Source organism: Ornithorhynchus anatinus, chromosome X2 (assembly GCF_004115215.2).
Source record: "Ornithorhynchus anatinus isolate Pmale09 chromosome X2, mOrnAna1.pri.v4, whole genome shotgun sequence".
Lineage (NCBI taxonomy): Eukaryota > Metazoa > Chordata > Mammalia > Monotremata > Ornithorhynchidae > Ornithorhynchus > Ornithorhynchus anatinus.
The window spans coordinates 8,862,078-8,875,300 of record NC_041750.1 but is presented as its reverse complement, the minus strand read 5'-3'; the positions used below and the strand labels follow the sequence as shown (position 1 = coordinate 8,875,300).

The 13,223-nt window shown below is 49.2% G+C and overlaps 1 protein-coding gene across 2 annotated transcripts; it reads right to left on the bottom strand.

The window, feature by feature from the left end:
• Nucleotides 1-5,389: 5,389 nt before the first annotated feature.
• On the bottom strand, nt 5,390-10,279 carry STX10 (syntaxin 10). 2 transcript variants are annotated; one of them, XM_029052548.2, is made up of 8 exons: nt 10,033-10,279; nt 9,087-9,149; nt 8,614-8,778; nt 7,803-7,865; nt 7,224-7,340; nt 6,925-7,010; nt 6,469-6,563; nt 5,390-5,666 (listed from the first exon to the last, which is right to left on the bottom strand). In XM_029052548.2, the coding sequence occupies exons 1-8, from the start codon at nt 10,078-10,080 to the stop codon at nt 5,593-5,595; spliced, it is 711 nt and encodes a 236-aa protein (XP_028908381.1). In that variant the 5' UTR covers nt 10,081-10,279; the 3' UTR covers nt 5,390-5,592. The 2 variants fall into 2 exon arrangements, with proteins under 2 accessions (XP_028908381.1, XP_007667521.1); XM_007669331.3 differs by lacking the exon at nt 9,087-9,149.
• Between the last annotated feature and the right edge of the window lie 2,944 nt (nt 10,280-13,223).

The following is a 13,223-nucleotide window of genomic DNA, read 5'->3' as shown; positions in this document are numbered from 1 at the left end:
GAGCGCCACCCACGCGGCTGGGCTGACTGGCCCCAACATGGGGTTTGAGATTTTGGTGGGGGCTGGAGGATCAGGCCTCTCTAAGCTGGGAATGCAGGGTCTGGGGTTCTCTCGGGAAGGAGCAGTTAACTGCCTGACACTGGCCAGAGGAACCACGTTCCTGTAGCGGGGTTGTCGAGCAGAGGAAACTGGCTGCCAACGGGCTTTGGGGGGAAGAGGTAGGGGAAAGAACAAGTGAGTGGCTGTAGGCAGCTGTCTGTCTTAGGACAGTGAATCCCAGGGGGAGATGGGGCAGCCCGTTACCCCAGAATAAAACCCCAGACCTGCAGCTGCACTGGATCTAGTGACCCTTACTGGGGTGGGTTTGGCAAGGTGAATGGTGGGTTCAGGACGGAGGGAAACGTTCTAGGGGGAACCCGTGTGGATGGAAGTTCCTGGGTGGGGTTGGTTAGGAGGACCAGCGGTAGAGGTTTGCTAGGTGAGTGGGAGGTGCCCTGGGGTTACGCAAATGGCCGCCAGGGGGCGACGTTGCCCCGTACACTCCCCTAAATCTGCATTCCTGTAGAGTTAGAATTATCTTGGGGTAGGGAATAGGCCAGGGCTGCCAAGGATCGCCCACCTGCCCCCTAGGAGCACCCCCCTATTCCCTTTTGTGGCTTTTCATCCTTTCCTCGCTCATGACCCTAAGGAGAACTCCAAACTTTAAACTGTTTTCTCAATTTAACCAGTCATTATCGAGTCACTGCATTCTCCTGCCAGGTTTCACCTAGTTGGGGGAGCTCCCAACTTGACCCTACTTAAATCTCTGCCCTTCACTCTGCTCCCCCAGTCTGAGTCCTTTCCCAATTCCAGGAAAACCTGACTGTCTTGGCGTGGTCTTCCCACATCTGTACCTTTCCCATGTCACACTCCACTTTTCTGGGGCCAATGAGGATGAGTGGAACAGCACTTCCATGTCTCTCTCCTCCCTTCCAATGGCCAACAGAGACCTGGGGTGACAGCCTGAGGCAGAAGTCTTCCCCACCCCTGGCCCTCGATGCCCATAGGCCGGGCCCACTGTGTCCTGGTGCACTTCCTTGATCTGCTCAGGAAGGCCTCAGATTCATTCATGTTGCACCTTATTCCTTGATTTTCACTGTCCCCGTCCCCTCCCAATCCCTTTCCATTCCCAAAGCTACATCTTAGGATGAAGAGTGTGAAATCATCTAAGGCACAAGCACCTTATTCAATCACTGCCCCCCACCCCCACAACACACTCACACACATATATGCTGGATGTGTCTGCCTAGCCCCAGAACACAATGCCTTGTCTCTTTAGGGGGCTCTCATCCTCAGGGATTGCCCTCCTCCTATCTTAATTCTCCTCATGGAGCTATGTCTGCCTGCTTGGGGAGATTGGGAGGGGGGTTGTGGTAAGCCTCTCCTGGGGACAGAGGGCTAGTAGCATGCAAGGCTCTAATGGCTTAAAAGGGCATGGGGGAGCCAGGGTCCAGTTTGGAAACTTCCTCTGGACAGTTGATCTCTGTCCAAAGGGTCAGAGTGGTGGAAGTGAGTGAGTGGAATATCCTCTCCCTCTCCCCAGGGTCATTCTTCCTCTCTCTCTCTCTCTGGCCTTTTGACCCTGCTTGATCTCCTGGAGAGGGCATCTCTGTCTCCTAAAACCAGCTCCCCATATTTACTTTAACTCTGCTCTTTTGAGTAGAAAGACCCAGTTAAGCTAAGTGGTTAGGACCTTCTCTTTACCCCCCCACCCCCACCCCCACCGCACTAGGGGTTGGGCAGGGATGGTGGCTCGTAGGGGTCCCTGCATCCACTAGGAGCCCCTCTTATCCAAAGAGGGGGCTGAGGAGCTGGGTAGTATGCACTCCCCCTCCCCCCCCCCCAAACAGCACAAGCTATTAAGACTCTGAGAGCCATGAAATGGGATGGGAGTCGAGAGGGGTGGTAAATCAGAGCCTGTACAGCTCTTGAGGAACAGTGAAGGACGAAGCTTATCTGGAACTGAGAAACAGGCGGGAGGCTGAGTTCCAGATCTTTCGAAGATTTCTCTGTTAATGCTAAGGTCATTCTCCATACCTTTTCACTTCACCCTAACCAATCCCACCCCTGGTGTGGGGTGGGGGAGCGGGGAAGGGACGGGGGACGGACATGCAGGGAGTTACCGTAACAGCAAATCCTGTTACCTCCCCTATTTTTCAGTGAGTCCACCCCCAGGGGTGGAGTTAGGATCCCCCATTGCCATGGGGGTCCTGCCCAACTGACCTTGGTGTCCATCAGCTGCAAGGAAGGTAGAAATGGGCTGCGAGTTAAGACTGTTTTCTATTCTCCTCCCTCCCTCCCAGTCTTCCTTTTTCACTTTCCCCACTCCCTTGTAGATGTGGTGGCACCCTGCCCTATACATCTTGTGCTCTCTTCCTCCCACCACGTGTCAGTATTAATGTAAGTCTTCTGTACACCCCATCCCTCAAATCCACCCTGCCTCCTCTGTGCCAAGCAGCTAGGGGTTTCTGCTCTCTTTGCTAGCAACCCAGGTCAGATCTTAACCTCTTTGCGGCACCCAGGGAAGGAAGGGGTCCCAGCCCTGCAGCGCCTCTCTCTTTGGGGGCTGGGTCCTCTTCCTTCCCCCTTCTCAGGCCTCCCTTTCCAACCTTCTCACCCCGTGTCAACCTTTAGGCCAGAGGCCAAGAATGGGAAAGGGAGACCTCTGGGCAGGAGTGTTGGAATACGGTAGAGGTTGGTGGGTGGGAGGTACCCAGGGAAGCTTTTCAGCAATACTGGAAGCAGCAAGACAGCTTTGGAGGCTGCAGACTAGAAAATGAAGCCCTCAGCGTTTGCCTGGTGCTTCCTGGAGGTGTACTCTAGTGTCTGTGGTTTTCATCAGTAACCCAGGGTGGGGTGGGGAGGGGTGGGGATAGGGAGGGGGGCGATGGGGCAGCTCACCACAATGTAAAGTAGGAGAGCCAAAGACAATAGGGTTGTGCCTTAGAGGAGGTGGAGCCGGCCCTGACTGACACCCCTTCCCTCTTTCCTAGAGAGTATTATCTCCCTGGCAAACAAGATTTTCATTCAGGTGCTTGTGCTATGGCTCCATCTCCTTCACTGGGAGAGTCTGTGGGGTGGGAGGAAGCAAATGCCTCACCTCCCTTCTGTGGTCCTCCATGCCGATCTGCTTTCTACCGTCACTTTCTTTACTTCTCTCAAACCTTCCCCCCGCCCCACTTCCTATGAAACCCCCACCTCCCAGCACGCCCCAAAGTGCCACTGTTACTCTGCCACGCTGCATGGATCCCGCTACGGGTGCTTTCGGCTGATGCTGCAGCAGCTTCTCCAAGGACTAGCAAACCCCACTCCCTCCCCTCTCCCTCGCCCCCCACCTCTCCTGGAAACGAAAAACAAAGAAAGAACACTTTTTACAAAAAAAAAAAAGAAAATAAAAAAAGCCCCCCCCTCCCACCCCCCTCAGCCTTGTACTCCCTGGTCCTCGGCTATGAGCCCCTGGTAATGCCAGTATTTGTTCTGTGTGAAGTGCCAACAACTTCTTGTGAAATACAGAAAATCCCCACAAAAGTCTAAAGTCCCTTTGCCCTGTGACCCTAGTAATGAGACTTGCACATTAACTACTGTAAAGAGAACTCAGAAATGTTGTTAATAATAATAATGATGATGATGATGATGATAATAATAATAAAACACAAAAAAGGTTTGTAAGAGTGTGGGCTTGAGGTTGCTTATTTCCTGGGGGGAAGGAGGGCAGGGTGGGGGGAGACTGATGAGTGAGCATGGTGCTGCAGTGACTCCCACCACCACCCTTCACCTGGTTTGGGAACCTAGGTGGGGAGAGCCTTAAAACAGGGGCACCGACGAAACAGAAGGCAGTGATAGAGAGACAGAACTGCCTATTTCTGGCAGGAGTAGCACTGCAAGTTGATTTGGGTGAAATTGATTTGGGTGAACCTGGCCCAGTCCCTAATGAGGGAGCTTGGGAGTAAAACCCTGCCCTCTCCTGGGACTGAAAATCGAGGAGCAAGAAATATGTTCTCTAGGCTCACTACAGTACTTTTGCACAGAGTTAAGTGCTCAATAAATACTATTGATTGATCGATCTGGTGTTTAGTACCAAAGATGCCAGCACAAGGACAAGCGGAGGATGATGAATTCCCAACCTCCCAACCCCCCGCCAAAGTGAGCCCCAGAAGCAAGAGATGAGTTTGTATTCAATTTTTAAAGTTTGGGTTTCCATCTGTAAGCTTGAGTGTCTATAAGGATTGAGTACCTGGGCAGCACCTGGCCTGCTTTTGTCTGCCGTGGGCGCAGGGTAGGCTGGCAGCAATGGTACCGGGCTGCCTAAGCGAGTGTGTGATGAGACTTGGAGGGGTCACAGCCTGGCTGCAGTACCACCTAGGCTCAGAGGAAGGGGGCACACAACCGAGGCCCTGAAGAGCTTTGGTTTGCCACCTACCTGGCTCTCGCTAGGCCTTGACCTATACCCGGGGAACGGCACTTATGCTTCTAAACTTACACCCCGTTTCCTCTTTACAACACATCGGTTTCAGCTTTGACACTTGCCTCTTTGATGACACTAGCTTCGGAGGTAAGGTGGATGGATGGTGACTCCATCTGGCGATCAGGTGACCCTATCCACTTTTCTGGCCTCTCCTGCTCCATCTCCCCCCGCTTTAAACATCTCCCCTCCCCCCACCATACACCCCTGGAATCTGAATCCCCTAACACCTTTCTACCCCAGCTCCACTTTTGAATTTTTTTTTTTAAACCTACGATATGTACTTGTTTCACGGTTGGGTTGGCCCCTTCCCCACCAGGACGACCGCAGCCACAAGGACCATGATGAGTTGGCTCGGTGCTTGCGGCTGTGGCAAGAATCAGGAGACCCGAGTTCTACTTCCAGCTCAACAAACAAGGGGAATGCCTGTTGGGGCTGTGCCATTGGTGGTGAAGGTGTCTGACTGAAGAGCCACCTAGGGTGTTCTGTGAGGTGGACAGACTCAAGAGGCATTCTGAAAAACACCCCAAAAAACTGGCTAAGGTCAGGGGTGAGGATCCCAGTAGCTGTCTGTTGGGTTATGGCACACACTGACACTATACTGTGGTAACTTCATCAGTAAATGGGTCCTGCACGTTAAACAAAAAAAAAAGTCCTTTATTTTATGCCCATCTACATGCTCATTGCACTGTGGCTCAGGGGTAACTTGGCTGGAAGGGACCAAGACTGAGACCTGCCTTAACTCTGATCCTTTGGTTTTTAGCCCACCATCTATTTTAGAAGCCCAGTTTTCCTCACTGCCCTTAAGTTTCTCCATATTGAAAATCAGTGCTACTTCCCCACAATCGAGAACTGGGCCGAGAAGATAGAGGAAGAAACAAGGCTGACTCAGGTTTGGTTAGGTGAACTGTATTATTGACGGGCAGGTAGTTTATTGCTCTCTTCTTTCCATTCACCTTTATAAAGTGTAATTGGGGAACAGGCGAGACGGCGTAAATTGATGTCCATTCCCCTAGAAACAGCCCTCCCCCGAAGGCCTTGCCTGGCAAGAGGTGGGATGGGAAATCGGAGGGAATTGTGGGGAAGGGCAATTAGAAGGACAAGAAGAAGATGAGTCCCAAGACGATGGTAAGCAATGCAAAGATGGCACAGAGCTGGCATTGGCCTGGGGAACAGAGAAGAAATAGACTATTGAGCTAAATTGGGTTGATTCCTGACCTCCTGCCGCATTTACCTTCCCTCACCCACCCCCTAGGGTCATAGAATCATTCAGCTGAAAGGACCTTGAGGCAGGTGAATAATTAACCCACTAGGGCAGAGGGGTGTCCATCCTGTCACAGCTCTCCAAAGCTGGAGACTCCCCAACCCCTCTTGGTAACTAGTTCCAGGGCCCTGACAGTCAGAAGCTTTTCCTTCTGCCCAGCTGAAATTGTTCCTGCTGAAATTTTAAGCACCCTTCCTCATTTGGTCCTCTGTGGAAAGTGGAGAACAGCAGGCTGGGATCCTCCCCATAAAAATAACCTTTCATAGACTTTAAGACAGGGATCGTTACTCATCAGCCTTCCCTTTTTCTAGGCTAAACAACCCCCATTTCCTTTACCCCTGCCTCTAGCCCTTTAATCATTTTTGTTGCTTTTCTCGGGACCTGTTGAGTTTCTCAAAATCCTGTTAAAAAGGCAGCCACCAAAACTGTTCCACTCCAGCCATTTTAGAATTCTGGGTCCAGAGCTGAGCAGACTGATCCTCTACCGGTTCTGGCCTGTCATACTTTGTGGATAGAGCAGAAGGGAGGCATCTGTGCTTCTCTGCCATCCACTTCACCAAAGTACCTTCCCATAGCTCCTTTCCCCCTGGTTCCTAGGGCAGCCAATTTGGCAAGGAATAGGTAGAATATGAAGTCAGGGGCCTAGGCATCCACCCAACCCCCAACACTCCCCCCAACTACCCTGCCCAGGGAAGTCTCTTACCCCTGGTTAGGTGGCACATCTTGAATATTTTCCTGATGACCTCTTGTGGATAAGGCTGGGTGTGATGCATCACTTGGAAAACGTTATCCAGGGCTCTGTAAACCAAACCCTTGCCCCGTTACTTCTGGGGCTACGCTGAAAACTCAGGGGTCCTGAAAAGAAGCTCTCCACCTCCACCCTCGCGATCGCTGCTGTAGGGACTCTACCCCACTGCTTAACATAGTGCTTGGCACATAAGAAGCACCTAATAAATACCATAATTAATACATTCATGAATTAGGGACAGAATAATCTCCTAAAGGGAGGGAGTTATCCCAAGATCAGAGAGCAAATCCGGAATCAGGTCCAGGAGTCCTGGGTCTCAGGCCATTGCTGTTCTGCCATGTCCACTAAAGCTGAGGGTGGGGCCTGGGAATATCCTGAAGCTTCGGTTTCAATTCCTGCCACCTCACTCACTTGCTCTGTTTGTCCAGTTCTTTCCCAACATAGCTGGATAGATGCTCCATGTCACATGAGTTTCTCAATGTTAGCAACTCCATTTCCTGAGCACAGACAAAATTCTGAGGGTCAGTGTGCTATGGGACATGGGAACCTGGAGGCATTTTTCTCTGTCCTCCACTTCCCTCCACTGGCTCAATCCCATGCTCTACCCCCAACCCTCCGTGGAGGAAGAATTTCACCACCCCCCCCCCAAAACCTCCTTCCCCATGCCTGTGAGGATCAGGGAGGAGTGATGCCTCCCTTATCCACTTCACCTTCTTGATGGCCTGTTGATCTTCAACATAGAAGCACGTGATCAGAGACAGCTGTTCATCCAGCTGGATTTGGTGGATATCATTGAAAGTTGGGACGACATTTCTTCCCTCCAGCATCTACACTGGGGACAGATACTTGCACACAATACACAAGCCCATTTCCCGCCCCTTTGGGGGTTTCCTGTTGGGTGTAGGCACATCAGCCTCCAAGTCTCAAGCCCCCAGGCTTGAGCCCATGGGATGGATGTTTAGGGCAGAAGAATTCACCCATGTCTTCCCCACCCCCTTACCCCACTTTGGGCTAGAAGAGCCAGAGAGCCGCAACTGTGGCACTGCCATGCCTAACTAATGCTTTTAGACAGACGTGAGAGCTTCTGGGACTACAAATCCCAACAGCCAGCCCAACTTGTGGGACAGTGCCCCCACAGAAGTGAGCCCTAAGCTTCCCGCCAATTCCAGATAATCTGAAAATGCCTTTGTATTCTCACCAATTTTTCAGCTCTTATAAAGCGCTGACAGGAAGGAAGTGGTCAGGAGAAAATACCAGTAGAGGAAGAGGGCACAAGGGGAAGGTATTACCTTTTGATTCTTCTGCTTGTTAAAGACCAGGGCTGAATGGCAAGCTGAGTGATTTTCTATTTCCTAGGAGGAAGAAAGCAGTAGTTCTCCCCTCTCCCCACCCCCAGAAGCCTCCAGCTCTCAAAAGTCTTAACCCTACAGCCAATTATCAATTAGTCACCGGTATTTGAGTGCTTACTGTGTGCAGAGCACTATACTAAGCCCTTGGGAGACTACAATATAACGACCATACAGTCTAGAAGGAGAGAGAGACCATCAAATAAATTATGGTTATATACAGAAGTGCTGTGGGGTTGAGGATAGCTACTGCACTAACTAAATTTCCCTGTCTCCATTTCTTCCCTCCCACCTTTCCCCACTACAAACAGACTCTTTTTCTAGACTCTGGGGCCAGCCAACCTTGGGGGGTCCAGGTTGTAAAGGGAGAGAGAAGGCAGGTCATTGGACTTAATACCAAACTTGTGTGGGTTTGAGTTAACAGTGTGAGGTATTGAGTCAGGGGCCGAGCTGGGCAAGATCTTGCTGCAGGGAGAGGGACCCATGAATTAGATGATGGGGGTAGTAATCCCTCCCATTATACTGGCTTGAAAGAAACGCATTATCAGGGCAAAGGACTCTGGGGCGGGGGGAGTGAGGTTTGGGGGCTAGAACACCTGGGTTCTAGCCCTAGCTTTGCTTCACTATGTGACCTATCCCTTGTCCTCTCTGTGCCTCAATTTCCCTCTGTCCAGTGGAGAGCAGGAATCCCGATCTGCCTTTTCATCAGGGACACTGAGAAGAAGGATAACATGGAGAAAAAATCCAGGCTTACCCTTTTCTCCTTGGAGGATAGCAACAGTCTTCTCCCAGTCCTGCAGGTCATATTTACTACTTCGCAAGTAGCAAGTAGCTCATTGGCAGTCCAGTGGAAAGCTTTGTTCTTTAGTATTTTACACCAACATGGGTATAGAAATCCACAGCATATGTTTAGGGTTTTCTGCACATCCATGAAAAAAGACTCAGTGAGGTCTGGTAGCAGCCAAGCGATACTAAAGCTCCAGGGTAGCAGAAAACCATGGAGGTCCAGGTTCCACTAATTCCCTTAGGCTAGTCCTGTGCCCTCATCACTAAAGCAAGGGATAGTCACAGATTCTGGGGTTTACCCCAAAGAGGTTGGTGGGTCCTAATGATTCAGTCCCCTTTACTCCCCCAGCTTCACATCCCATTTGTAATTCCCTGATACACCCCTAATTCTGTGCCCCGCTCCCCCCAATTCAACTTGCCACCTCCCTGTCCTTGACTGACCAGGAGGGAAGTCCCACTGCCTTCCAACCTTGGGGCAGCTGACATCCCGGACACTGATATTAACTACAAAGAAAAAAAGGTACAAGTTATAAGGTACAAATTGTCTCCAACTATCCCTCCCCAACTCATTCTCCCATTCTTTTGTTAAATCCCCCTGAAGTTGCTCTGCGAGAGATCAGTACTTTCCTTTCACACATCATGTAATCAAGAAAATTGGAGAGAGAGAGATGTAAGAGAGCAAGAGCAAAAAGAAGAACAAGACCAAGAATTGGGAGAGTGAGAAAGACATGACAGAGCAAGAGCAAAAGGAAGGGCAAAACCCAGAATTGGGAGAGAGAGTGAGAAAGATATGAGAGAGCAAGAGCAAAAGAAAGTGCAAGAGCAAGAATGGGAAGAGTGAGAAAGATGTGAGAGCAAGAGCAAAAGGAAGCACAAGAATAAGAGCGAAAGGAAGAGCAAGAATGGGGAGAGTGAGAAAGATGTGAGCAAGAGCAAGAATGGGGAAAGAGTGAAAAAGGCATGAAAGAGCAAGAGCAAAAGGGAGAGCAAGAGCAAAAGCAAGGGCAAGAGCAAGAATGGGGAGCGAGTGAGAAAGACGTGAGAACAAGAGCAAAATGGAGAGCAATTGCAAGAATGGAGAGAGTGAGAAAGACTTGAAAGAGCAAGGGCAAAAGGAGGGGGGAGGGCAAAAATGGGGAGAGAGAATGAGAAAGACGTGAGAGAACAAGAACAAGAGCAAAATGGAGAGCAAGAATGGGGAGAGCGAGAAAGACGTGAAAGAGCAAAAGGAAGAGCGGGACCAAGAATGGGAAGAGTGAGAAAGACGTGAGAGAACAAGAGCAAGAGCAAAAGGAAGAGCAAGAATGGGAAGAGTGAGAAAGACGTGAGAGAAGAAGAATAGGAAGAGTCCCCAGGATCACGGAATCCACAGGCTTTCCGTTCTTACTCGTCCTCTTTTGTTCACCCTTCTCCTCCCTCTGTTTGTAATCGCCATCTTTCTTTAAAGCAGCCCGAGGTAGCTGGCTTCTATCCTCTGCTTTGTACTCTTTCGTTGATATTCTGAAATCTTAAACCGCGTCTTTCCCAGGAGCACACTCCTATAAAAGTTTCAGAAAAAGACAAATGGAAAGGGAGCAGAGGACTACTTCTGGTGACAAGCTGAATATTCTCCCCCAACCCCGAGTTAAGGGCTTGTTACGTCACAGAGACCTCAAGGAATGTAATGATGCTGATGATGACGATGCCTTACAGATACGTTTCCTAACCCCTCCCCCTAACCTGCACCGACTATGAGGCTTCATAGTCAATCTTTACAGGATGGAGTTTAAACCCTGCCTCTCTTCACGGTGGATCCCCTCCAAAGAGTCTGGGGTGAAGATATCGGGGGCCGAGATGAAGATATGGGGAGGATTAAAGGAGTTCTGTTTGAACCCATCTGAACCCCCTCCTCCCTCCCGCAAAAAAATAAGACCATTTTATTTTGTCCGATCCTTTGTGGACCCGGAAGAGTTTGCTTAGCATCCTCATTAAAACCCTTCATATATTTGAAGACAGTGGTTTGCCATCTTTTAGCCAAATCATCAAGCTAAGCTCAAATTACTTCTTTTTCCAAAGAACCCATTTTCCATCCCGTTCGTAATAATAGTTATGGTATTTGTTAAGCGCTTACGATGGGCCACACACTGTACTAAGCGCTGGACTCCTCATTTTTGTTGCTCTAGTGACCCGGAGTGGACACTATATAGACTTAGTAAATTATTGGAATGTTTTAGAGAATATTCGAATGATCAATGCAGAGTATAGTGGAGGATTACTTTCCAGGTATTATGTTTCATTCTTTAATAAAGACACTTGTAGTCTCCCTGGCGCTTAGTACAGTGTTCTGCACATAGTAAGCACTCAGTAAATATCACTGATGGATTGATAGTGGCCTGTTGGACTGCCCACTACCCCCTGCTCCAGTGCCTTCCCCGGCTTGGAAGGAGTCCAGTGGGTGACTGGCAGAAGGTTCGGGTTGCCCGGGCAAGTCCAAGGTCCCAAAACTCCGGGGGATTTCCCCTTATGCAAGGGATGGGGCAGGTTTGCAGAGTTGTTTTTTCCGCAGAGTCCCCTCCCCCCCCTTCTGAGCAAGCCCCCTTTGGTCACTGACACCACCGCTCGACTGAAGATATGGTGGCGTTTCCCCTTACAACCCCCTCCCCAGGGTAGGGGGCTAAAACAGGGTGCAGCCCTCCCGGGCATCACCCCTGGGGCCAAGGCTGTCGGGGCAGAAAGATTGCCAGTCTCCCTCCCTCGCCCTTTTCGCGTCCCTCCGGAGCTCGGGTCCCCCCTCCCCTCCCCACCAAATAAACAGATAACCATCTGAGTGGGTAAAAGAGGATTTACTCTGAATTGATTAAACGCTTGCTATGTGCCAGAGCACTGAAGTATTTATAATACAGACAAGATCAGACACCGTCCCTGTCCCACATAAGGCTTAAGGGGGAGAACAGGTCTTTAATCCTCACTTTACAGATGAAGAAACTGACGCATAGAGAAATGAAATTATTTGTGCCATGTACACAGCAGATAAGTGGTGGAAGTGGGATTAGAACCCAGGTCTCCTGCCACCCAGCACTGTGCCCTTTCCACAAGGCTATGCTGCTTCCAAAAAACCAAAAAGCTGACCAGAATCACTTGGCCCTACCATCCTCACTTGGTATTCTTTGGTGAGGATAAAAGGGAGGTTTGATAGTTCTTGTGCATATATATATACTTACTATATATATAAAGCTCTAATCTTTCTGATTTTTTTTCTGGTTTTTTTTTCTTTTTATACCTCTTTTTCATAACCTAGACCACTTTTCACAAGTCCTCAGGTGTTTCCGCTCTCCCTAATTACCTAGGTAGGATTCAACAGATTCATCATTAGCTCACTTTGCTAATTTGATGGGAGCGGTTTGGGAGGCTTTTAGCTAAATGACTTCTCTTATGCAGTTCCCCACCTTCTAATTGCTTTATCCCTGGGATGAATAGCTGGTTCAACCAAAATAAACAAACTCTTCTCTCTATAGTATTTAAATGAACTAACTTGTGGGGACTTTCAGTAGCTAACCCTAACCCCTACCTTTCTCATAGAGTAACTCGACCAAGCACATGACTCTCAGGGACTTTTCAGACTTTCTGTCTCCCTCCTATGTCCCTGTGCTGAGGTAACAGAGTGTTGTATTAAATATTACAACACTGCTTCATATTCAGCTAGGGATCAGGTATAAGCCTCTCCCCGTCCCCACTGCTGACCTTTTCCCCCCTATTTTTGTGCCTTCCCTGTCTTTCTCTAAATGAAAAACACTGGAATGGGCTACCAAGCTGATCCCTAACCAATGATTGCCTAATGAATACTCAGCTTATCCTTATTCAAACGCTGTTGGAGCTCCTGTTATCTTGATTGCCTTTCTCCAGCTCTAAAATGTCTTTCCTAAGATGTAGCGAATGGAACTGCACGGTTTCCAGGTGGCAAGCTCTTTGTTTTGTTTTTCATATCCCTCTTGACCTTTAAAAATAAGACTAGATAGCCAAGCCATCTGTCCTAGTTGATTTCATCACTTAATTTAGTAAGTGGCCCTGCACATAAAAAACCCTATGTGTTAATTTTGCAATGTGCAGCCCCCCTGCCCAGCTACATTTTTAAAAAATATGTGTTAAGCATTTATTATGTGCCAGGCATTGTACTAAGCTCTGGGGTATATACAAGATAATCAAGTTGGACACAGTCCATGTCCCACAAGGGGCTCAGAGTCTTAATCCCCATTTTACAGATGAGGTAACTGAGGCCCAAAAGAAGTGAAATGACTTATCCAAGGTCACACAGCAGACAAGTGGCAGAGCCAGCATTAAAATCCAGGTCCTTCTGAATCCCAGGCCTGAGCTCTATCCGCTAGGCCACACTGCATTTGCTCACTGTACTCTGTGTCCCAGCAGAAACATGACTGGCAGGATGTGAGAGTGCAAATGGCAGTGTGCAAACATTAGCACTAAATAATAATAATGATGGTATTCGCTAATTGCTTACTATGTGACAAGCTTTGTTCTAAGCACTGAGGTAGATTCAAGTTTATCAGGTTGGGTACTGTTTCTGTCTCACATGGGGCTCACAGT

Bases quoted from the DNA above. Each gene is read 5' to 3' on its own strand.
- STX10 (XM_029052548.2), bottom strand. From the start codon at position 10,080: ATGGCGATTACAAACAGAGGGAGGAGAAGGGTGAACAAAAGAGGACGA. The intron at 7,866-8,613 runs GTAAGCCTGGAT...TCTTCCTCCTAG, and splicing joins TATCCTCCAAGGAGAAAAGG to GAAATAGAAAATCACTCAGC. The intron at 7,011-7,223 runs GTGAAGTGGATA...GTCTGTGCTCAG, and splicing joins ATCAACAGGCCATCAAGAAG to GAAATGGAGTTGCTAACATT.